Below are 26130 nucleotides of genomic sequence, written 5' to 3'. Positions count from 1 at the left end.
AGAAAACTGGGGCAGCTGCCTTAATTGATTAGATTTAAATCTACTCTGCATAAATAACTTGTTCTAGTATTTACATTACTGTTTACACCCAGCTTTTGAGGCAAATTGCCAACCCAAGGTGGCTTATGGTATCTTTGATAAAACAATAGTGTTAGGTATTGCATGCTCTTTAGAAGGTTCACATGAGTCAAAGGAAGTTTCTCTTAGATGAGGCCGTCCCTTTCACTCACGGAGAACCAGGAAGACACCAGCAGTAGAGAACTAAAAAAGAAAAATAGCTATTGCCCACGAATACAGGTTATAGCAGAGCTTTCCAAACTTTTCATGTTGGTAACATACTTTTTAGACATGCATCATTTCGTGACACAGCAATTCAGTTTTACTAGCAAACCAGAGGTTAAAGTAATCCCTTTCCCTGGGAGGAGCACGAGGAGTGTTCATGCGACACACCTACACACTGCAGCCGACACACTAATGGGTCACGACACACAGTTTGGATTACAGTATCTCCACTTAGGTCTTTACATCATGGTTGCAGGGATACAAGCATCAAGAGAACAGCAAAGAAAACTACTGAAGCCCTCTCTACAAATTCCATGAAATTTGGATGAGAAAAGATGGAGAAAGCAGGAAATAGTAAAACGGGGTGGTTGTATGTTTTCTGCTATAGTATAGCTGTTAGACTTTTAGCAATTAACAGGAGGCAATCACTAAAAGAAAGAGGCTCATACACACACACACACACACACACACACGCATACAAACAAAAATAGGATTAAAAATCTGAATGAGATTCCCAATAGCACTTGTCAGTTTACCCCCTTTTGTGGACAATGACCACAGCACAGCACACTTTGCCATTCAGAGCATTGCTGTTCATGTGCCCCAAGAGGAAAAAAAGCAAGCTGACAAGTGCTATTGGGAATCTCATTCAGATGGGTACAATCAGGCAAGACATTTAAGAGACGAGAAGGGAAATGGCAAACACTCAAGGGTTTTACAGTGAACTGGATAACAGAGTTAAGCCGGGATACATCTGCATTGAAGATCAAGCAACTAAGTAAATATTGGGAAAGTAATTAAGGAGATTTTGCTTATATGGCAGATAGCATAAAAATAAGTAGGTTTGAAAGAAAGAGCACAAGTACTTACAAATCCGGAAAAAAATACAGCCCAGATTTTGAAAATATAATCAACTTTTGGCCTCTATATCAGAAAATTACTTAAGAGTGGTGAGAGGTAATGCTTGAAGCATACTTCTATTTTACTGCTAATGGAGCCAAATTAAATCAGACATTCTAGATGCTAACATGACATAATCATGATGAAAAAGTGATTTAAACTGAGCTTCTGCCCTATAGCTCCGAAGATAGTATTAGGCTAGAGAAAATGACCATGTCTAAATCTTGGATGGAAACTGGAAGCTGTAGAAGTGAACAAGCTGACTTATGATAGAAGGAAAGCGCAAGGAAGAAACTTAAGGAAATGCAAAAAGCACAGGCCGGTGTGAATAAACCGCCACATTGGGGAGCAGAGGGGCACAGAAACTTTGCAAGCTGGTGAGGCGGGGGGTGGGGGATGCTACATTGATTTTGAAAACAAATGATGGAAAGTTAGAATGAACCACAATCCATTTTAAGTAGCACATCCACACCAAGAGATCACGGCACAATGTGGCTTCTATTGTGAAGCTGGAAGCTTTGGATTCAAGTTGAGTTTAGCTAGGTACTTACTATGTGAGAAGCTCCCTTCAAACTTAGGGTACCTTTGTGTGCTATACAGCAACAAATACGTATTTACCACTAGTGGGGTACATTCCTTGAGCAGTCACAGCTATTCACAATTCGCTGGATCACGTTGTGCCCATCTCTTTCTTATGCGAAGTTTTCTCCCTAAACTTCAGACTTAGAACTGAAGCTAACTTTTATTTTAAATAGCTTACTCTTGAAGTACTTGCTGTGGAAGGCGGGGAGAACAAAACAGGAAATTGGAATTTGGCTGTTGCAGTATTGCAGGAAAGATGTATTTGCATGTCCAACTGGCCTTTAGCTTTTATGCTAGTCATATAATCTCAGTGCAACGTTCCATGAATTACGGACCACCTGCCCAAGTGTGCAGTCTTGCATGCTTTCAAACTATCTATGCTGTGAGAAAGGCATGGCAGTGGTTAACGGAGGAATGTCGTTAACAGGAGCCTCCTTGCAAGGAACTAAATCAATCTCCAAGCAGGACACAGTAAAACTGGTTTATTTGTTGATATTTCATTTTTATGCTTCTACAATACATAACCTTTAGCATATATGAAAGGATATCTAGGCTACCAAGCCAAAGCTTTGTTTTCTTTAAGTATAAAAGCATCTGGTCTCTGCACTCTGGGAAGTAGATTTAAAGATTAGACTTTACAGCACACAGAAAAACTAAAAGGTATCAGGTTCAAACTAGTTCAAGGCCATCTTATGTAAAAATGTCCATTCCCTTGGATGGATTATTGACATGCTGCCAGACCATCTTGCATGCTGTGCACTTTTCCGATGAACGGGAAGTCAAGCAGGCAGACAGATACTTACTTTGCCTTTGTGCGTTTCCTGGAGCCACTGCCGAAGCCTGATGAGGCAGCTTTCCTGAAGTGGTGTCAAATCTCCCAAATACCTCTTGATGTAGTCTGCATCCAGCTTGTCTGAAACCATTATTTACACAAATGCTATTAGAATCAATGATTGCTGGATCAATTAACAAATGGCTTTCACTATACATTCTTCAAGTTGAAGCTCTGGCTTGCCCCTTTGCAGAGCAAGCTGCCATTTTTAATACATAGTTTGAAAAGAATGAAATGCTACTAGCTGAGCTGTTTTTCTTCCACCAGCTCCAGCTAGGCATCACCCTAGTCAATACTGGGTGCCTTTCCCCCACTCAAAGTTTCTGTTAATAAAATGCAACCTACAGATTTTTTATCTGAAAACATATCAGTGTACAGTTGTTTGTGCTATTTATGCTGTGCAGCTAAAATCATGAAGTTTGGCTACAGAAATTGAAGAAGTTCAGCATAGAAATAGAGATTCACCAACTCCTTGCTTAAACTATAGCTGTTATATTAATGGAGACGCACAAAATAACCCCAAAAGGCAGACAGGGCAAGCAAATAACGCACCATCGGGTGTTCCAGCTGTGGGCTCTGATGCATTGTTGCAATTGTTGATTTCCTTAGGGCTGAGTCCCTCCTTGGTGGTAGTTTCAGGTATGTTGATTGGAGGGGACAGTGGCCGCCTTACATGAGATGCACCACGTTCAAACGTAAATTTAGCCGGGGGACTCCAACGAGGAATATAATTAATTCCCTCCTCTTCTAGCTGATTCAAGTAGTACTCGATTATTTCTTTGCCCTTTGAAAGCAAGGCAATTCTTTAGTCAATGCACTTCTCTTTGGGCATACGTTTTCAGAGGAAATTGCACTATTAGTTCTTCCTTATGTAAAACAAGGTGTACTCTAAGAAAGTGAGAGCCCCATTACATGCTTGTACATTTCAGCACCACACACACACACCCCAGAGCATGAACTAGTTTAGAAAAGAATGAACCTATTTCCATAGTACTCAAAAGATACACCAACTCAAAGGCACAAGGAGACCTAGAGCAATGCATTTGCCCACCGACTGCTTTTCAGCCAAGCATGGATACGGTTGGTCTGGGAAGCATGGAGCTCCCACTTTTGACAAAGGCAATTGAGCATCTCCTCTGCAGACAGGGCACAATAAGCTAAGCAACCTCCTATTTTTGACAAGTTGTTTTCTTCTTGTAGGGAAACTTCTAAAGTCGCATGCTGTTTGGCCAGTATGATTTAAAGTACTGCCTATCCAAGCCATGCTTGCAGTTGGGCAACTGCCTCTAGGGAGATTTAAAAAAAAGCAGTATCTTTATTTACTTTGTTATAACAAAGAGTTTAAGCACCTATGACGCATTCCAGGAACCGCATAATCAATTGTCAAATCACAAAGTCAGTGCACACGCAGGCTCCTCTATTTGCAACGAGCAGATTAATCAATATTGTCTAAATAAGAATGCGCCATTCATAGAGGACAAGAGCAGCCACCAATAAAGCCGAACCTGGCCGGACAAATCCCAAATGGGCTCAAAATCACTCCAGCTGCAATATCGATAGCCAGCAGTCCAAGGAGTTGCAAACTTGAAAGCTCACCTTTTTAATATTGCTGGTGTATTGTTTCATGGCAATCTTTTCTACTGTGCTTTCAAATCCAAAGAAAGATTTAATATCAAGGCTTGCAGACTGCTCAAAACATGTCCAGTCTTCATTGTCTGGATGCACCTGGGGTGTTGAGAAACAAAAGGTTGGCACATAGTGTGAGAAATCTGATCAAGTATCACAAGAAATTCTGAAGTACAGCATACAATGTTCTTTTTTAGTGCAACCAACTGGCATGCTCACCAATGCACAACACAACTAAGCTTTAGTTTAAAGCTGCACCACTATGCAATGTAAACCACAGTGGCTTAAGACTGCAAATGTACTTTGGTCAAGGACTTAGGTTTTAAAATAGTAATCGACCTAAGTGGGTTCTGTAAAGCTCATGTTTATGAGTTTTCAGTTCTCTTGGTTTTTAGTCCCATTTCAAGATCCAAAAAGGCAAGACACATGTGTAATCCCTGCATTTCAGCAGAACTATTCCAAGTATTCACATTCAAGTTATTGGTGCAACTCTTTGCTAGTTTCTCAACATGGCTTCCACCATCACAGAAGTCAACTTTTCTCAATTCCTGTCACAAATCACACAAGTCATCCTGAAAACTGCCACAGAGAAAGGAATTGCTGTGTATTGTCTAACTCAGGGGTCAGCAACCCGCGGCTCCGGAGCCGCATGTGGCTCTTTTACACCTTTGCCGCGGCTCCGGGGCGGATACTAGCGAGGGGAGGAGGCGCATTGTGCGCCCCGACACTTCCCACTGTGGCGGGCGCTGTACTGGCTGTGACGTCGCATGGGGGCAGTGCGTGTGTTAGTCACGCACTGTCCCGACGTCACCTTCCCACCTGCTGTCAGATCGCGGCTCCGGAGATATATTTGTTTTAAATGTCGCAATGGTTTTGCGGCTCCCAGGTTTTTTTTCTTCGGGAACGGGTCCAAGTGGCTCTTTTTGTCTTAAAGGTTGCAGACCCCTGGTCTAACTCAAGGCATAAGGAATTTAACAGCCTGTTCCTGTGCAGAGGTAGGCATTCCTACATTCACTGGAGTTTATTAATTAGGTTAATATAACTCTGCATATGGCAAGGCTGAAAGCAGAGATCTGGCACATTTAACTTGGGCAGGTAACTCCTGTACTTTGCTAAATTAATTCTACTTGGAAAATTATGACTAATTATGGTGGATGCCTTCAAAGTAATTCTAGAGGAATATTAAATGTTTGGAATTAGCAGCCAGAATTAAAATTGGGTTTTAGTATTAAAATGCCACACACTACTCCTATTTCTTCTTAGCAGCTAAGAGTTTTTATGGCTGCTGCGATGTTGTCACCTCTCTGAAGAGAAGCAGCAGCCTACAACCCCCTTATCATTGAAGAAACTGAATTGCTAGCTCTAGATTTTTCAGCTCTTTAAAAGAAAAAGAAGAAAAAAAAGCAGACAGTGAACATAGGCTTGATTTATATGCCTATTTCCCCTGGTATTTAGATTTTCCTGTTGGCAAGAATGTGGAAACTTATGCATGCAACAGAGTTCTTTACCTTGCATTGACTGTCTGCTTTTCCTAAAAAAATTAATCATGGCTGTCTGCAAGTTTAAAAGACACTGGGACAAGAACTTGTCGGCTCACCTGCATCATATCCTATGCCCTGGCACTACATACTATCAAGTAGGAGTCTGAACACCTGCTAGCACCCGTGCAGACTTAAATCAGAATGAAAATGAAGTGTTCTGAACACATGCCAGTCCTAACATATTCAATATGTTTGTACTGCCTGAGCACAGAATGTTAAATATGACTAGATCTGATATTTCAGTGTTGTGGGATTCTGTCCAAAACAAGAAAATTCCCAAAAGCCATTACAAATAACCCAGCTCAAAAATGCCAGCAAAATATGTGCAGCATTAAACTTTCTTATTGAAGGAAAAGCCAAAGTGCAAACCTCCACTGAAGGCCCCCAAAGGCTTAAACCACACCAACCTGCCTTGACTCACCGTGTAACAGCAGTGTTCATTAATGACGACCCTATTTGAGAAAGTCTCATTGTGGGCCTCTATGTGCAAAGTGCGGTCTCTTCTGTTCAGTGAGTTCTTCTGGATGAAGTAAACATAATCAACCCCTGCAATCTGAGAGAAGGGAAGAGGCAAAGTTAAACTGGAGTAGCAGCAGCCTTGCAGACAGCTATTCAGGCCAACCATTGTTATTCAGCTACCTTTTTCAGGAGCCGTGGTGCATCTACGTCCAGTTTACAGCGCCTTTCAATTATGTGGATGGCCTTGTCCTCGCTCTTGAATTCGTTCACAGTATCACTGCCTACAAACATGGGAATGAGGGGGCATGTAGGAAACCTTTTTTCGTAAGCCTGTGAAAGAAAGGAAGAACAAATGTCAAAGCTCTGTTACAAGGCTGATCACGACCCGTTGCATTTTCTTCAAGTTGTTAAAATAATTAAAGGATGATGATTTGTGCATTTCAAGTATCTACCAACAACAGTATGTGGCACTAGCAGGCTCAGAGTCTAATTTTCTTTTTTTCTTTTTTTAATAATATTTATTAAAGATTTTCAAATATAACAGAAAAAGAAAAACATCCAAATTTAAAACCTTATTTTCATTGGCATCTTTCCAGGACTTCCCCTCCCCTCCCCCTCTTGTATTCCAATTCTTTCAAATAGATTCAACAAATTCTTACCCCAAATTTTAAAATTATTATCATTGGCCCAATTTAAAAAAAATATTTTCCCATCCCCTAAAATCGACCTGTTCCCTTCCACGAGTTCCCGTCTTTAATATGCAATACAGATTAAGATAAACAGAAAGATAAAAAAAAGAATAAAATGTAATTTAACACCCTTTGGATTCCAAATTTCCCTCCCCCCTTTCCCGGTTGTGTTCCCAATGTCCATCAATGTCTACTGTCATCCTGGAGCTCCCACATCTAAACCACAGTCCTTCACCAGTCCGCTTTGCCGTCTTTTTATTAGTCTTTGCCATCTTTTGGTCATCTTTGGTTTCACATGTCCAATCTTGGAAGGAGTCTATATTCCAACTTTGTCCAGTTCTTATTATTCTTATTGTTCTTGTTGTTCTTTCTCCTCCTCTTCCCCCCCCCCCTGCTCTCCCGCACAAATGTTCTAATTCCAAAAAGCTTCTAATTCCTCTGCAGAGGCTTTGTTATTCAGGAACAAAACATTACGTCAAGTCCCTTCCATTCTTCAATAGATAAATCTATTGTCTCCTTTAGTGTGTAGACCTCTGTAGACAAAATAGTGTTCCATTTCTGCAGTTTCCCAGGCGATAAAAAGTCCTATTCAAATTCGATGCCAACAATACTTGTAGTGTCCCACAGCTCCTCTAGAGGGATTATAGTAACTCAGTTTCCTTCCCGATCACACCCAACAGTCAAAGTAACTTATTATTCCTTGTTTTAAACAATTTATATCCAATTTGTAACAAATGTGACCAGCAAAGTCCTCGTAACAAAGTTCTCTTTTTGTTCTTCCGCTTTGACAGCTCCTTTGACAGCTGTCAAAACCTCTATTTCTCCTCTCCCGGCGCTCTTTCAGATCGCTCCTGGGGTTTCCGGGGGGGGGGTGCATTTTAATTCACATTCCACTTTTCTCCTCCAGCCCAGTCTTATAATTTTCCATCGCGAAGTTAATAACTTTATCAAAAAAAGGTTACACTCGATCTTAGTTGTCAAATCCTTTGCTTTAGCTCCTCTACAACAGGGGGGAGGCTGACTTCCTTTTTGCACCTCCCCCGCTCGCTCCGAATTTAAATAGAATTTTTCCCCTTTTTTAATCCAAGTTCCAATTACTCACGGGTTATTCTTTTAAAGACCAAATTTTCAATGGAAGAAGTCAGCGCTCTCCGTCGAATGGCATGCGGCTTCGCTCGGCAGGGGAAGCGGAGGACTCACAGCACCACCACCCCCCCGGGTCGGGGGGGGCGCAAACGGTGCCCACCGAGTCACCATGCCCATGGGTTTCAGCGCCCATGGTTTTTGAGGGTCCCCGCGTCGCCGGCGCGGTAGAACCCAGCCCCTGCCGAGCAGGCTCCCTCTGGAGCTCGGAGGGAGTCCGCCATTCGGCGATGGCGCCAACCCGGAAGTTTTCACTCCTTGTGAAAGCTCTCCAGGCGACTCTCGAAAGTACTTCCCCAGAGGCTAGTAAAGACTTTCAAGGTCTGTTCCTTGCAATAATAGCTCTCCCCAAGCACAATAGCTACATTCATGTAATGACTGCAATGTGCCATTACCAGACTATACTTGTGCCTAAGAACTTAATGCCTTTTATTAAGTTACTCACACAGCAATGTCCTCAGTTCAGCTAAACAAAGAACATGGTCACAGCATCCATAAACCTTCGAATCGCCCCCAAAATGGTACTGCATTTCAAGAAAAACCCAGAAAACTCCAAAAGACAAACTCCATGGGTTGGAATCCCTTCGAATCCCTGAACACAGACTGACAAACTGTTTTGCATTCCCTATTCTCAGGGCCTCACTTGAAGCAGAGAGAACAGTTGTGTTGTGTACATGTATCCAATATTATTCTCCCATAATGCCCAATTACAGAATCAGGGCTTTTTTTCGGTTCCATTTTACTTTATTTCACAGTGGACTGTTTCATGGAGATGTCATGAGAAGAGATGGGGATTCTATGGGCTGGAAGAACAAACATGCACCTGAAAACAACAGGGAAGGTGGCTGAATTGTTAAACTGATACCCTTTCCATCTCTCATGGCAACAAATTTACTCAAGAGAAACATGCATTCACCCTAAAGGAATAGATCTGAGAGAGGAATAAGGAAGTAGAAGCATTACTACCGTTGCCTATAAGGGACGTAGAGTCTTAAAATGGCAGACTGGCTAGAATGGCCAGACTAGGGACCCAGCTGCAACAGCAGTGGCATACAGGCATGATGTCGAGGGCACAGATTGATTTAGGCCTAGTTCTGACTTAGTTGGTTAAACAGTATCCAGTTTGTACTGCTTCAGACTGCAAGTGGATGCTCCTCTGTACAAACACACACACAACTCCTGCACCTCTCTCTTCATATGCAAAGCTATAAGTCCGTGAGAAAGGTTGAAAGCCCAGCACACAGAGCCCACCCAGCTAAGATACTAGTATTCAGCTGGGAGGAGTATTCAATCGTGAGAAGCCTACCAGCCATCTGAAGTGGCATAGCCCAGACACAGGTTTACCACAACAGCAACAAACTGAAGGTCACACTCAAATGAATTCTTAAATGCAGAAGTGAAATCCTAGCTCTTGTCCACTTCTGCAAGTAAAGAATCTCTGCTGCACTGAACCACATCAGTCTCTTGATCTCTTTCAAGCACATGCCAATTTCTTCATTTTTCGTCAAAACTGGGTGGGTTTATTTACAGGGGTGGGAAACCTCCAGCCTGCGGGCCTTATTAGGCCCACCAGGCCTCCCCTTTTGGCCCAAGAGACCATTTCTGACAGGACACACCCAGCTGCTCTATACTTCATGTTGTATGATGTCAAAAACAGAGCAGGTAAAAACCTGACTGGGCTCAAAGGGGCCTATGAAGTGCTTTTCAAAGTGCTGTGTGAAATAACACTTTGAAGGGGGCTTTTGAAGACACAACAATCAACTATGGTCAATAGCTTGTGGTTTGTCTTGGGCTTAGACAAAATGTTAAACCAAACCAAGATTTAGCACAGCAGCAAAGTGGTTGCCATCTTCTCTCCTGGAATCTGTGCAGTTGCTTCTTCATGCTAGGCTGTGCTATACAGCTATAGTGCAAGTGCTGGCTGGCTGGTGCTGATGGAAATTGTAGTCCAAAACACCTGGAGGACACCAAGTTGGTGAAAGCTGGCCTAAACTAATTCAATGTCACCACAAAGCACTCAACATTCAGGAAAGTTTTTCCGTGCAAATGAGGAAACGGTCTGATCATCAAATATCAATATTTACACTCTTATCTACAGAACACAGGAATTTCGTTTTCACCTGATATTAGCCATGAGCATAAAATCAACACCCTGCCCACTAGGACTGAGAAACGGTTATTTTCTATAACTTACCCAAGTTATGTAGCTTAATGGAATTAAATAACTTCGTAGAATTAAGTATCTCTATGAAGTTACTTATTATTTAAAAAACCCTGCTAACTCAGTCCAAGGTGTCAGTTACCGAAAATGCTCAGCTTTTCTACTCCCAAATTTAATAGAGAAATGGGGGGCGGGGGGGGGGGCGGGGAGAGAGAATAATGGTATTCCAAGACCAAGCATAACTCTGGGCCAACTTATATAGTCAGCAGAAACAGGTGGGAATGCTTTCCTTGAGCTGTACCAGTGAAGGAGGGCAGCTGAATGTTGGAATGCTCTGCAGTGCACACATCACACACACAAACACACATGCTGGGGGAGGGAGGGAGTGAAGCACATGCCATAGAAAACCAGCATGTGCAGAAAGTTCATTTGGTGGAGAACATTCAAATATGAAGTACACCCAAAGCCGTCATAAACTTGCAGCCTTGACGCAATGCAGTCCACAAAAAGCATTCTGCTAAGTGGATAGCCTCTATTTCTATCTGCATGTTCCATGGCAAAATAATGCAAAACTGGAGGTGTGAACTTGGTCTGAACTGATTTAATCTGGCAGTTCATCAAGACTGCCAACATACGGAGTCATCTGGTTCAATGGATATTGTGAGTCTGACTATGAGATTTGAGTTCAAATCCTTACTCTGTCATAAATTCACTCAGGAGGCTTTTGACAAATCACTGTTTCCCAAAATACAGATGAGTTGTTGAAAATCTAATGCTGCTTCCATATCAAATCCACTTCCACGGCAATGATCTGCCTCAAGATTCTGCAGTATGACTATGTTGTCTTCAGCCATCTATATACAGTGGTACCTCGGGTTAAGTACTTAATTCGTTCCGGAGGTCCGTACTTAACCTGAAACTGTTCTTAACCTGAAGCACCACTTTAGCTAATGGGGCCTCCTGCTGCCGCTGCGCCGCCACTGCACAATTTCTGTTCTCATCCTGAAGCAAAGTTCTTAACCCGAGGTAATATTTCTGGGTTAGCAGAGTCTGTAACCTGAAGCGTATGTAACCCGAGGTACCACTGTAACTGTCTCAACTTATATAACACTCTCCAAATGCTTGATGAATCCACCCCAATGCCTTAACAAAATCCTGCATTCACATTGTGATATACCAAATGTCATGCTAGCCCCGCTACACATACCATAAAAAATAGCATTTTAACAGTATTTTTCTTGCATACAAGACACCAAGGAGGTTGTTTGTGCACCCATTTAAGTCACCTTAATTTTGGCAGGAGCAATGAGTTTCCAAATATTGCCCAAAATAGGTAAGCTTAGACAATCAAGCACCATGATTTGAAAACAAATTCTGCTTCTGAACAGGATTACAAGAGAAATAAGCTCCCCGGCAGAATCTACTTACATAATGTATTTTGCATTATTTCCACATAGAGCCTAACTGCTGCTCTTGCTTGCACTCAACATTCCTGTGAATCAGTATCTGAAGGAAGCTTATTAAATTCATTTAAATGTTGCTTTTTCTGTGCCCTTACCATTCACTCTTAAAACCCTAGGTTCTAGGATTATAGTGCTGATCACATTTTGTTCAGTGCCCCAAATGTAGCTGAAAAGCAGAATCAAATGCTATTATAGTTTGTATTTAAAGAGGAAATGGCATCTTTTTTCAAAGCTGGCTTTGAACCTCTGAAGGTGCAAAGCACATGAATACCCCATCATACTTATTATGTGACTCAAAAGGAAGCAGATGGATTATGAAAAGAACAAAACTAGAGCACTACAACAAGACTGGGCAGGTAAACTAAATACATTGTAGAGCATGAGGAACTTAGGAGACCAAATGCTTTCTCTTACTCTCAGCTTAAAAGAATTACAGATAGGTAGCCGTGTTGGTCTGCCATAGTCAAAACAAAATAAAAAAATTCCTTCCAGTAGCACCTTAAAGACCAACTAAGTTAGTTCTTGGTATGAGCTTTCGTGTGCATGCACACTTATCTGAAGAATATCCGATATCTGAAGAAGTGTGCATGCACACGAAAGCTCATACCAAGAACTAACTTAGTTGGTCTTTAAGGTGCTACTGGAAGGAATTTTTTTATTTTGTCTTAAAAGAATTGTGCATGAAGAGTAAGCACGATGTGTACGAATGACTGTAATTTAATTGTGCAAAGAATTCATTGTAGTTCAGACGACTGGAGAAAGTGAGCCTAAGCTTGGATATGAAAATGGTAACATATTTTTAGCTTTCATAATTCAAAAATATATATTGAAATAGGTGGTGTGCATTGTAGCTGTCTTGCAACAAGCTGATGCCTCAACACAAACTTCGTAGTTTCAGGTAACTATTAATATTTTATTAGCCTGTAATTGCTCCATGTTAGTAGTAGACATTTTGTTCAACACCAAGGACGACATCTAGATCTAGAAACATTGGCCTAATCAGTATTACTAGTTTCTACTTTGCTCTATGGCTACGCAATTTTAAGTGTGGCTAGTGCATTATTTTGGTTGATGGTGGTGTTCTAAATGCAGCTATGCTTAGAACTCTTCAGTGACTCTTCTGATTACAACAGACATTCTCTATTTCTTTCAAGACATTCAGCAGCTAGACTTCCCTCATATGATCTGTGCACAGTCAACGGCTGCGCCATTTCATTTTCCCAGAGCGACTGGTATTCTGGGAAATGACAGAGCCCATCACCAGCTGAGACAGTGGAGAAGAGCTTCCGACATCACCCTCCCCTAGCTTAAAATCTCAGCTCAACCCATGACAATGCAGAGGGTTGCTTAGCAACAATAAGATTTGAAATAAATTTTGGTTGAAAGGGTAGCTTAGCTATTTATATGCTGATCTGAACTTGCACAGCTTCAGGTCTCATTTGGGTGAATTTTAGAAGGCTTTCTAGTAACAATGTATCAGTGAAGCCCAGCATTAAAAGGTTGCCTGTCGCCTTACTGGGTTATGCTAAATCCATCACAAAATTCTAAGCGGCTGGAATGTTTTAATTAACTCGTTTCCTTGTTCTTAAGACGTCAAGTAATCATTGAAGCCTGAGCCTTTATGGGGTGAGCAAAACTTTCTAACTCAGAATGCATGGCTCAGTGGCTGGAACATTGGTTAAGGGTCTCAGATACTGAAGCTTTGCAATTTTGTGCAAACCACCCCCACCCCTTAGATACAATTTTCCACATGCTGAGTAGGTCACATAGCAGAGCTGACTTTGGCAGCCAACCTGGAGTTCAATGAAATGGCAGTTTGAAGAAACTGCACTCACAATGAACCTGAATTTGTTCCAAGGGCATAGATCTATGCATACGAATACCACCACCTAATTCTACACACCATGTCCATTCCCCAAATAAATATTTAAGACCAAAAACGTCTTCTGGTCTCCCAGGTTCAATTAGCAGGACCTAACTCAGAGAATACTGCCACGATTTCAGACACAGCTGCTACAGTGTGGTCTACACCAGTTAAATCTCGATTAGCTCACTGCAGTAATGGAATTTCAGGAGAATCCTGCGCAACAAGGTACAGACCACCAGCATGGCAGCTGTGATCTTTTGTTCTCCAGTTATGCAATTGTTCTGCAATTATGTTTATTTCTTCCACTGCTACAGGCTACTCACAAAACTGGAATAGCAAGCTTCTCCTTTGCTCAGCCACAAAACCCTGAACTGTCTGTCAATAGCAAAGACTGTGATAAAGTGCAAATGGCAGGGGAGTTTGCGGTGTCCTCTTACTGAAAATGATGGCACATTAGGCAGGATTATAAGGGGAATGGAGGGGTGGCGTGCTATGTTAACAGGTTCCCTTATGCTGATGCTATGCCTTTCACAAATGCTACAAGACAGGAAAGTCAGGCATTTCCCCTATAAGGCAAACAGATGTCTGCAAGGAAGTCACAAGGCAATGGGGCTCCATATAAATATAGCCAAAACCCACATATAAGGATATAACACCAGCTGCATTCACTTGCTTGGCAGCATACACATAAAACCACCACCAGTGATAATCAAATAATGAAGACTTCCTCCAGAGGTACTAACAGCAGAATATAAACACTGGAATACAGGTGGACATATGGATCAGTGTTAGAAACTCAGATATGTATGCTAGGCGCCAAATCACTCCTTAAACCGAGGTTACAGTCGCCAAAACAGAATGCCTAGTTGCCATTTTTGGGCCTGATGGTCATATTTTTCAAATGAGGAACTTACTGTGATTGATAATCAGATAAACATCTGACTAGTTCAGATGACAACCTTGAGCTAGGTTAAGAGCTTTGAGAATTTAAACAAGAAAAGTCACTTGATCCAGGGATAGTCCACTCTTTCTTAATGGTGACTGCTCTTCCTCAGGCTGCACAAAAAAAGCAATTTGGTTCCCAAAATTCATTCTGACTGTGCAGAAAAAAAATATAACTGGTAGAATTCTACAGTATGGGGAATTAGTGTGTGAAAACAGTCTAGATCCAATGATCCCCAGATGGTGGAGATGTCAAGTGCCATCCTGGCACCCAGGCATCTTCACTTGATCGAAACTGGTTGAAAGCCTGGTGCAAAATGTGCCTGGCTAATTTCGAACACTTCTATGGTGTTTTCGCCTTATGTAGGGTGGTAGTCAGCTAAATTTTACTCAGAGTAGACCTAATGAAATTAATGGGCCTAACTTAGTCACAGTCACTGATTTCAATGGATTTGCTCAGAGTAAAGCTTAGCAGAATATCGCCCATAATTTGTGATTCAGTACAGAAGTCATACCATTAACCACAGCAGTAGCCAAGGCAGTACAGGAGCCAAAATGTGATATATACACTCCAACTATCATTGGAAAACAGTTGTGAACACTAGGCTTTGTAGGGGTAGGCTACCTAAACTCACAAGTAAAATGCAAAAATGCAGTGCCAGGAGTCAGTCTCCTTACAAAAATGTAAATTATGGTTGAGATTCAACTAACAAGCCCTGCCAGCCAAAGCTTGCATAAGGACTTTCACTAGTGCAACAAGGCTTCTCTCCACATGGAGGGTGGGAGAATCCCTGGAACAGTGTGCAGAGGAATGAGAGGACTGATTGCTCCATCAGACAAGCAGAAATGCTTGTGCTGATACAGAGATCTGCTGAGCATTGCACTCCATTTAATTCCACTCTCAAAGTCTCAACATCAAAGAAGAACAGTGGAGAGTCTCTTTTGGAAAATGCTTTCCTGCTATGCCCCAACATCCTTTATAAACCCTCCTTTGACATTGCCTCTTCCTCCTTCCCCAGCTTTGGGAGTCCAACCAAACCACCCCAGGAAGTACTGACAAACAAGTTTACAATCAGCCACTCATATTAAAGACAAATTGTGACAACAGCAGCATCTGCAGTTTACAGACCATGAACTACCACCACAAAAGCACACAGGAAGAACTGCGAAGTTGACAACTAAATTCTGACAAGTTGCAGAACAGAAAGTGTATACACAAAAACAAAGGGTATTTTTCAGTACACATATTTAGAAAACACCCTCAAGAGGGAGGAAGACCTACTGGCAGAACAACTTAGGTTCTTGGAACTAAACCCAAGGCTGATGTCACTCACATTTTCCAGCAAGTGGAGAAACACAATAAGTTTTGGAAAAGTAAGCAATTCTGTCAGGAAACTCACTGCTTGCTCTCCTATTGTGGCCCGAGCGTATCTAAATTCCATGACATTTGTTCCCACAGTGTTGTGGGAGACAAGAGGCTACAAATACAATAAATGTGCCCTTTTTGATCACACAGGGTGTATGTATCACAGTATTATCGAAGCAAAAGCATAACATCAATGCCTGCTGCTGTATTAAACCACAACACATGTTCAGAAAGGCCACTACGTTAGGGTACCTTGAGAGCAACGATAGGTGGGACAAGTACAGTGGTACCTCGAGCTACAGACACTTCAGGTTACAGGCGCTTCAGGTTACAGACTCCACTAACCCAGAAATAGTACCTGGGTTAAGAACTTTGCTTCAGGATAAGAACAGAAATCATGCAGCAGAGGCATGGCAGCAGCAGGAGGCCCCATTAGCTAAAGTGGTACCTCAGGTGAAGAACAATTTCAGGTTAAGAACGTACCTCCAGAACGAATTAAGTTCTTAACCCGAGGTACCACTGTAATTCGAGTTCTGTCCCGCATCCCTCTGCTGCTTTCCAGAAGGTCAAAATTGAGACTGAGGAGGAAGCTGACAGCCACGGCCACCTCTTGAGCTGATTGTAAGTTAGATGGCAGGCAGGAGGGATGACTGGGGGTGGAATGTGATTGGTGGGGCAGTGCCCCATTCACCCTAATGGACCAGTCTCCACTGGCCCGCAGATTCTCAGAAATCCATCTGTGCTTTTGAAACCCCTGGTTTCCTATTCAGGTGCCAGAAACAGCCACAGTTTCATTTTGTGCTACATCTCTTGGTTATTTTTTTTAATATAGACTGAAATAGGGGTACAGTAGTGAATCTTCAAAACCTAAGCATCAAGACAGGTTGATGCTAACCCCCAACCATACTTTTCAGCAAATACTTTCCAGAGGGACAGACTTCGGCAAAAAGGCTAGAAGCCAATAAAACCCAATCCACAACGCAATAACCAGCCTCTTCCTTAATTCATAGGAGTATAGTACAAAAACAGAGTTAAGTTTCCCACAATTTCTTTGGCTGTTAATAGAGGAACAGAAACTCCTGCGCTTCACTTAAGCTTTCTTAAGAGTTCTTTTTATGTTATCACTTACTGTAAAATAATGCTTTAAATCTGACATTTAAATAAGTCAAATAAGGAAGAATGCCGTGAAATAAGAATAAGAAGCAGTGTAACAGATACAAAATCCAAACACACTCTAATTCTTCAGGCCACAGGATTCCAAGGCTAATTTCTAGAGACAAGGCTTTTAAAAAGTTGGCTGATTTCTATGCTGCTTCCATTTTACTTTGCTGTGCTAGGAGCCATACGTGCATAAAACTTAGCATGCTTAATAGTCTTAAAAACAAAACAAACCTACACACAATATTTGTAATTTGAGAAGTCGCTTTTCTCATTTTAACAGCCAACTGTAATCTTCAGGTAACTAGCCATGTGGTTCTCTGCATGTCAGCCTAACATTACACTAAAGCTGCAACACCCACTTACATAGGAGTAAGCCACAATGAACTCAGTGGGACTTACTTCTGAGTAGCCTGTATAGCATTCTGCTGCAAATAAAGGCTGAACTCAAGAAAACACATACGCAGCTTTAAAAGAGATGTAAATAAGGTCTCCGCTCTGCAAAGAATTTCTGTCTCACAGCTAGTGTCCTCGTCTCCAAACCCTCAACAACCCTGCCAAGATCAAGTGCAGCCACAAGCCTAAGCATACTACGCTCAAGAAAAGTCTCATTATTTTTCATTATGACAATCTTATAAAAGCCAAAATTACTATTAGCCAGCATTACAGAGGCAACAGACCAACAGAACTGAACTCCAAGCCAATATTTATGGTGCCTCCCAGTCAAAGACATTTGCTGATTTTTTAGCAACTCTTGACAAGAAAAGCTTGCATCCATCTTCAGCATCAATAAAACTGATTAAAATCTATGTAGACCAAGCCTGCTCTACTGGTTTCTGGCTAGGCCACACTTCTACTCTACTAGAGATAAGAATCAATATAGTTAGCATTGTGAACCATAAAGTAAAGAAACTTTTTAAAGGTTTCCTAATTACATGCAACACTTTCCCTTTCTGAAATCTAATTGCAGTGAAAAGGCTTTTGCTTGAAGGAAGAGAACAGCGTAAAGGAATAACCACCACCTTCTCTTTCAGTTTCCTTCTCAAAAAACATTCCTACTCCACCTTCATTGTTATCAAGCCCTGACCAACTTTGGCTGCAACTCCTCATCAGGACAAATATGACGTTGTTTAGTTTGTTCACTTAATCTAGAACTGTATTGCTATACACATATTTGCAGGACTGAGCTCAGGGAGTCTAGTTTTTAAAGTAAACCACTTAGTTGCATTACAGGGGCATTTTATAAAGCACCCCTTCAGCCAAATTCTCAAGTTTTAAGTGTATCTTTTTGAAATGTATCTGCTGTTCAGAGCTCAGTAGGTTATATATTCCAAGCTTGAACAAATCCATTAAACTGTTTGCACTGCTCATGCATGAAACCCATTTAAGCCAGCATTAAAAAGCTTGCCCTTGCTAGGTTTTGAAGATATTTGTAAACTTGGTTTTGTCTTCCTTTTCAACAATTTCACTGCACATATGGGGGCTTCTAGGTATGATGCACAAATTATGTTTTACACAGCTAGAGCAGAACTCTACATACTTATTATTGCATACATATTGCAAAGATGTTTGCAATATATGGCTAGTGGGCCATGAACAAACAAAGGCTTCAAAGTGAAGCCCAAAGCTTATACTTGAAACTGCTGAGAACTCTCATGTCTCCATCCTTCATAGACAAACCTCTGCCTTAAAACAGGAAGCAGAAAATACACATTATTTTGCTTTGGTGCCTACTGATTTCTAACATCACTTTATTTTTTGAAGGGGGTGAGTAAAGACTTCTTTACTCACCAATAGCAAGTCTCACCCTAGAAGGGTTCACATTGTTTGCTGCCAGTCCATTCCCATGAGGAATTTGGGAGGCGGAAGAAGGAAGGTTGGCCATTGTGTTAAGGAGATACCATTACCAGGCTAAGATTTCTCAAGGACTTCTGAACAAGGAAGAGGATACTTAGTAGAATTTCCTAGATCTAGGATACGGTTTCCTGAACCGAACCTTGTTTAAGCCCTTGTATAAAATGAGAAATAATAGCTCCTTCAGCATGTCCACAACCATGTACTTTTATCTGCAAACTTGCTAAAAGCATCAGCAGAACTTGACTGAACACATCTCTCTCATGTGCTCATCAGCACAATTTCTGACCCTAAGATGCATGCTCAGGGTTGAGACATATTGCCAACAAAACTGAAGTTCTATTAGCATGGTTGGGTTTTGTTCTGCTTTTATAAATCTTGCTGGCTTCTCCTATGCAAGCAACTTCCTACGAACACAAAAAATGATGGCTTCAGCTCTCTTTCTCACTTAACCAAAACCTAACTTCTTTTTCACCCATATTCCCATGAGTTATCATGCTATGCTCCGTTAGGATGTTTAGAAAATAAAATATAATGGTGGTAAGATCTCTCTCTCCCCCCCCCCCCCCGATCTCAACATTGCTTCAGACAAGGTGTGCTTCAGACAAGTCACAGGAATGCCATTACAGCTGAAGAGACTTTAAGGAGGAAAATCAGATTAAATACATGCATTAATATCATCACTTAATACTGTCTTAATGTAGTTCTTCTTCCTGCTCCTATACTTGTGCTGACATCTCTCCGAGTCATAGGTATAAACAGTGCCAACTTGAACTGATCCTCTTTACCAGTGTTTCAAATATATCTTGGCCCTATAGTCAAAAGAAGCTGTTTTGCACAGCATGTCCTGGTGATCTGCTTAAAAGGCCACTGCCAACTCCTTCAGGCTTGCTGTGCCTCCTACAACAAGTCTGTTGGAGTTCCTGCTAGGCTTCAGAGCAAGAGGTTTTTTTAAAGTTACAAATATGCATTTCACTCCTCCCCAAAGACATGGCTTATCTCAAGACTACACTAAGAAAAGATATGTGCAGCATCGCAATCCCTAAACCATATGCTTCAGTGGCTTCAATTCAGACATCACATCAAACCATGGTATACCTAAGCAAAGTCTGAGAGCAAACCATAGTCTAATATATTTTTAAAATACCATGGCTTTAGAGCTGCCTGACTGGTTTTGTTTTTCATCTAATCTAATCTCTAGATGCAACAGGCTCTGGAGACAGAGCAACAACCATAACTGTTGTTTATCAACTCACATATCATGCTAAAACTATAGCTAAGTTTCATTAATCATGGTTTGGTGTGGTGATGGAAATGATCCCATGAACTGCCTAATCTAGATGAACAGACAGCAAGAAACACAGAACATACTGTTCTAATTTCCCTCAGGTATTTGTTCCAGATCACCCGCTGAAACTTTTCAACCATCATATCCTGGAGCAAATGTGAAAGGCCTGCATAAATTATTTGTAACTGGAAATTGCCTTACATAGCACCCACTTCAGAGCAAAGGTACCCCATGGCACTCAGTTTTTATTAACCAATGTTACCCACCCAAGCAGTTAAGTAATTCATTAACATATTATAAACTGATACTTACAGCCATAATTAACTCAAAGGGCTTCTTATACACCCTCACGGGAGATTGGTATTTCTGCACCATGGTTGCACAGAGTTAGTACTATACAGATCTGGGAAAAGAGAACAAAAATAGAAGGAAATAAATGCATTTATTGACACTAATTTAAACAGTAACCATGGAGACTTTTTGCATGTTCCTTTTCATCACCAAAATTCTACATCCTGATGACATATGCAAGAAGATTTTGAGGACTGAGGACTCAAGGTCACTAATTTCTACTGGTGGTGCTACTATCAGAATACGTTCACGGTTGACCACGTGTTTAAAAAGGCAATAGCCAAGGTCATTACCATCATGGAATCTGAATAACTATACTAAGTCATAAATTAGTATCATTTACATGGGCTAAAATATGTGTGTTTGGGGTACTTAATCTACTATTTTAAGAAACATATTTCAGGCTCAATTAATAATTTCACATTCAGAGGATGGCAGAACATCAGCAGAACACCCTGCACAGTTACTGATACAGACCAGGAACAGGCATTACATCAGCAACCACAGGAAGTACAAAGCAATATTTGTACTACACATGTGTTTTCACTTCAGCCATGGCATTTCAAGGTTGTGGTCCTCATGGTTTTACATAAGCTTGAATACACTAATAAATGCATTTGAAATAATCAATAGTCAAAAGGCAACTAGGAATGCAATCCTACACCCACATATTTCCAGTCACGTCTGCAAGACTCCCTGTATTATACTTGCACGTGCCAGTTCCTTCACATAATGGCACCTGGACCTTGGGGGGTACCAATTCTGTATCTTTACTTAACTCCAAGAAGCTGAAAGTCAGAAAAGGATTTGTTCATCTCATCTCAATGGTGTAGGTTATGTTACTTGACAAGTGGCAAATAAAACCTTATAACAGGTTTCTATGCTATGTGCTACTTAAGCATATATTCAAGTAAGTTTCTCTGAAAAGGAAATTAGGGGGGGGTACCTTCCAAAAATCCAGTATGTTCTCATACTAAAACTAGCAGATCTCTATAATGTAAACAATATATCCTCAGACTCAACTACTTTAACTGGAAAATGTAGCAGGCAACTTTTTTAAAAAAATGGGACAAGGTATATTGAATATAATGGGGAAAACTAGGTATAAGATTTTATTCTTACTTTCTCTATTGATTTTTCCCATTAAAGTGGCTCTGAACAACATCTGTTTTTAGCAAAAAGAGGTGATAGAAAGTATGGAAATTATTCAGTATACCTAGAATAAGATTTTTGAATTAATATCTAAGAGTGACACGTTGCCAAACTGTAAATAAAAAACTGACTATTTTGAAATCTGAATGCAACATGGGCTAATTATTAAAATTTAGCTCAGTCTTTCCCCAAGACTCAGGGCTGGTCCTAATCATTTTATACACAGGAAATATTTTAAAGTAACAAAAAGAACAAATAATGAATATTTGTAAGTAGTAAAATAAATACCTTCCAGGCATACATTTTGTATATCTTTAGTTAATTTACTTCTGCACAAGCACACAGAAGCTGATGAAAAATGCAATGCTCTACAGATACTGTAATTAATTGCCACTAGGGCACTTAGTGCTCTGGTCCATGGGGTCAGGACTAAGCAACAACAGGGCACTTAGTAGGAATGCCCTTAAGGAATTAATAGGACTGAATACTACTGGCTGGTGTGTATTGCTTAACAATCAAGACTTCTTATGCACACACACACAAGAATGTACACAAATATTGTGTACACAGCCAACATAAATGGGTGTTAGGAGGCCATTCTATTTATCATTTATTATTTGTCCCGCACCCATCTGACTGGGTTGTTCCAGCCAGTCTGGGTGGCTAGGACCAGTTTCTACAGCTAAAGAAAAAAGTCTACAAATGGCTGCTTCTCCAAATTAGCTTCAGAATGCCAATGGAAGTTAACAGTCTCTTCCAAGATTCCAACAATAATTCTGTAAGCAGCTAAAGGGAAGAATGTTGGAGGAAGATCAACTTTCTGCAACACAGTGATCGGCTTGTCAGCAAGCCACCAAACCATTATTCTTAGGAAGCTAGAAAGACAAGAACTACGTGAAAAGAAAAGTTTGGTCACAGGATTTTTGACACATCTAAGCAGAAAAACCCAATCCAAATAATGATAAAGTACAGGCTTGAAACAGTTTTCTTTCCTCTTTCTCACCACACTTGCAGTCTGCAAAGCAGTCGAAAGCAGAAACAGAAAAAGTCACCAAGTGTGACTAAGTTTAGGATCTATTTATTCTCAATTCATCTACCACAGACTCATAGAATTAAGTGACTTTAGTAAATTTAATAATCTCCTGTGCACTGTAGCCCCTTTCCAGCAACTGAAGTTGAAAAGGCAAGTTTTAATGAGACAAATAACTTTCCCTAAACTTAAAAAAGAGGGGAAAGGGCTTAAGAACCACAGAAGAGAATCGGTGAAGAGGGAGGAAACTTCCCAAAGATTTGGCCACTATCCATCTGAACTATTTGGAGATAGGGCAGTTTTAGGAGCCAGCTAGGGAGCAACTGCCTAACTTCAGAATAGGCAAGCAGAAGAATAGCATAGGGAACAGAAAGCCACAGTGGGGGAGTATGGGGGAGGCTGGATGAGAAAGAAAGAAGTATTCTGGGGCAAAGCAAAGGGCACTCAAGTAAACAAAGCCTGAGTCTGGGGTTAATAAACTGAGAAGAAAATTAAAAGAGAGGAGGGAACAGCTGAGAGCTGCCAAGGGACAAAGGGGAGAGCCAAGGCTTTTAAGGACAAGCATGGGGAGAGATCAATGGGAAAGAAGCCAGAGAAAGACAGCAATGGCACATGCGGGAAAGCTGGAGGAGGGAATGTGAATGTGAATACGGGGAAGAGGTAGAATCTGGGTACCAGAAAGTGGTGGGTGGAAGGGAAGAGGCAAGCAAATAGAGGAAAGGATTGCTGAGGTAAGAGGTAGGATGCACTGAGAATGCTGAAAGTCAGGTAGAAGTGGAAAGCCAGGAACAGGGATAATAATAATAATAATAATAATAATAATAATAATAATAATAATAATATCCCGCCCATGTGGCTGGGTTGCACCAGCCACTTTGGGGCAGAGAGATTGGGGGGGGGGGGTTGAGATAATCCTCAAAAGAGGCATAAACCAGAGGAAGAGAAGGAAGTCGGGGTGACCGAGGAGAACTAAAAAAAAAAAAAAAGGAGCTGAGAAGAGGGGCGACCCCGAGAGGGAAGGCGAGCCAGGTGTGGGGCGACTCGTGGGGGGGGGAGGATGGGACATGGCCAGAGGTGAAGAAGAAGAAGAGAGAAAAGGAGGCGCAGGGGGAGAGCATATTAGTGGACGGGGGGGGGGGGAGCCGGGGGAGAGGAGCACTGAGGGTGGGAGTCAAAGGGAACTTGGGGGGGGGGGGGGAGAAGGTGCTCAAAAGGGGAACCGGGGGTCGGCTAGTGGGGGTGAAGGGGGCCTCCTCAGGGAGGGAGGGAGGGAGGGAGGGAGGGGGCGGGGTGGGGGGAGCAGCCCGAGGAAGGCGCCGCTGTGTGGGGCAGCAGCGAGGATAGCAGCCGCGTGGATGAAGGGGACCGGCGGGAGGGAGAAGCCGAGCGGGGACCCACCTTCTTCTTCTTCTTCTATCGCCAAGGCCGGCTGGTCTCTTGTCTCATGTCGGCTCCCTGCTCGGCTCCCTCCTTCGGGTGTTGCTGCCCCCGCCGGTTCCGGAGGGGGGAAGAGGAGGAGGAGGGAGGGGGGAACAGAGAGCGGAGACGGCCCGGCTCGTTGTTAGCCAGTGACGGAGCAGAGGAGGGGCCCGGCTGCCTCCCAACCCGTGCGCCTGCGCACTGTGAGGAAGCGAGGGGACGCTCCACCCCGCCCCTGCACCTCCGTCTGCGCATGCCCCAAAGAGGCGGCTTCAGGCGGCCGCTCGCGCAGGCTGTGTGGAACGCTCAGAGCGAAGGCGCGCAGCTGTTTTTGCGCAGCAAGTGGGGTCGTTTCTACCGTGTTGCTGTGGCAGCTGATTGCTATAGAGAACGCCGCTGAATGGGCGCAGTCGATCGAGCATGGCTTTCGTCCACCAGTAGAACACACGGAACATGGTGCAAAAATCGCACTTTTATCCGAATACCGTGCATCCTCCGAACCACAACTGGGATTCTTTCGGTTATAATATCCCCCCCCCTTTTTTTGTGCTGTCTCTGTACTCCGATCTGTTGGTATTGTTATTTTTTTCTCCGCTCCTTCTGTATATACGATTCTTTCATAACTGAAAATCAGTAAAACTCAAATTAAAGCATAGGTACAGGTAAAGGTACCCCTGACCATTAGGTCCAGAGAGAACGCCACTACGCTTTCTGGAGCCGGCTCACTCATAAGGCAGGATGAAGTAGCTGCCGCCAATGTCAAAACACTCTTCCCAACTGGTGGGGGCAGGGGGCAACACATAAAGAACATAAAACATCGTAATTATGTGTGACACAACATCACACACAAAAAACCTCTTGTGTTCATTTGTACTGCATATACAACATACCAATGTGTTACTTTTAATTCATTTTAATGTGACAAACAGTACTGTACAATAATATGCCGTGCATAGTGTTATGGGTGGGGGACTGAGCTGGATGATCTCTTTGGTACCTTTCAGTTTGGGGGTTCTGTTAGCGTTAAACAGGTTGGACAAGTTTCTCTTGGCAGGTGTTATTTGTTACAGAAACTGAAGACGGGTTGCTCTTAATTACTCTCCGTATCAGTGGCCAGCAAAGATTTCAATGATCTGCCTCACCCCTGCCGCACATGTGTGTGTAAGTAATAGACCTGGAAAACTGAGTGGCTGCAGTGAATTTTGGGTGCCTACACTCGACCTGCATATTTTCAAATAAACACCAATATTACAAAAGACCAGTAAGCCTCCTTTGACCTTATTCCAAAGGAAATAAAATCTAGGTAGGTGCTACACCCATGAAACTCCTCGCCACTTGGGGAATTGTGGTAAACAATATTATAATTCCATAATAAATTAGCACAAGCTGGATTTTGTTTGTTTTTAATGCCAGGATTCAGCCCTAGAGCATGTCGGTTTTAAAGAAATTAAAAGTGCCTCTGAGAACAGATAATCTTTGCCTCACCATTGAAAATCTGAGCTGATGGAAGTGAACTTCCATGTAAATTTTAGCACCTGTACCTGTGGTGTTTTTGCTTTAGTCTGCTCCAGTCCAGTGCTCTTCATCCCAAAGCCAAAACATCTGAGCCTGCCAGTCTAGTGCAAGCAAACACTAGTCTTATAAAACTGCAAGTTTCAGAATCTCATTGCATCATCCTTGGAACAGACGAGAGTCTGCTGTTTTGAGAAAGACTTGTGGGAGTTAATCATGCCCAAAACACAGCTCTTCAGGAGGCTGGTTTCTTTCTAGTGTCACAGGGCAGGAAGAGTTTTGCTTGTCTTAACACCCTATAGCAGGCCAATTTGCATAGGCATGTCGATGTAATGCTACCCAACTATTCACTGGGTCAGATAAGTGGGAAGGAATGTCTCAGAGGCACGTTCTGCAGGAAGCATTCTTATATTTGGGTATTTTACTTCTGTGCACTTGACTGGGGATTCTGGTACATGTTCTGATGTTTGCAGTCTAAGCCTGGTGAACTTAGCTGTCAACTCATGAGAGTGA

At 42.1% G+C, this 26130-nt stretch overlaps 1 protein-coding gene across 3 annotated transcripts in view; it reads right to left on the bottom strand.

Moving 5' to 3' along the window:
* The window catches only part of SEC14L1 (SEC14 like lipid binding 1), a 42262-nt gene extending 17941 nt beyond the window's left edge, over nucleotides 1-24321 (bottom strand). For 2 of the 3 annotated variants that reach the window (XM_079966024.1, XM_079966026.1), the window contains exons 1-7: nucleotides 24090-24321; nucleotides 20466-20558; nucleotides 6403-6552; nucleotides 6185-6316; nucleotides 4193-4321; nucleotides 3149-3380; nucleotides 2568-2677 (exon numbers count right to left, since the gene is read on the bottom strand). In XM_079966024.1, the coding sequence (XP_079822150.1) occupies nucleotides 2568-2677; nucleotides 3149-3380; nucleotides 4193-4321; nucleotides 6185-6316; nucleotides 6403-6552; nucleotides 20466-20528 (816 nt within the window). In that variant the 5' untranslated portion in view covers nucleotides 20529-20558; nucleotides 24090-24321. Of the gene's footprint in view, nucleotides 1-2567; nucleotides 2678-3148; nucleotides 3381-4192; nucleotides 4322-6184; nucleotides 6317-6402; nucleotides 6553-20465; nucleotides 20559-24084 lie in introns of all 3 variants that reach the window. The other variant, XM_079966025.1, reaches the window with a different exon arrangement.
* Between the last annotated feature and the right edge of the window lie 1809 nt (nucleotides 24322-26130).

Source organism: Podarcis cretensis (assembly GCF_951804945.1).
Source record: "Podarcis cretensis genome assembly, chromosome: 2".
Classification (NCBI taxonomy): Eukaryota; Metazoa; Chordata; class Lepidosauria; order Squamata; family Lacertidae; genus Podarcis; species Podarcis cretensis.
The sequence above is the reverse complement of the archived record's forward strand: the minus strand, read 5'-3'. Positions and strand labels throughout refer to the sequence as shown.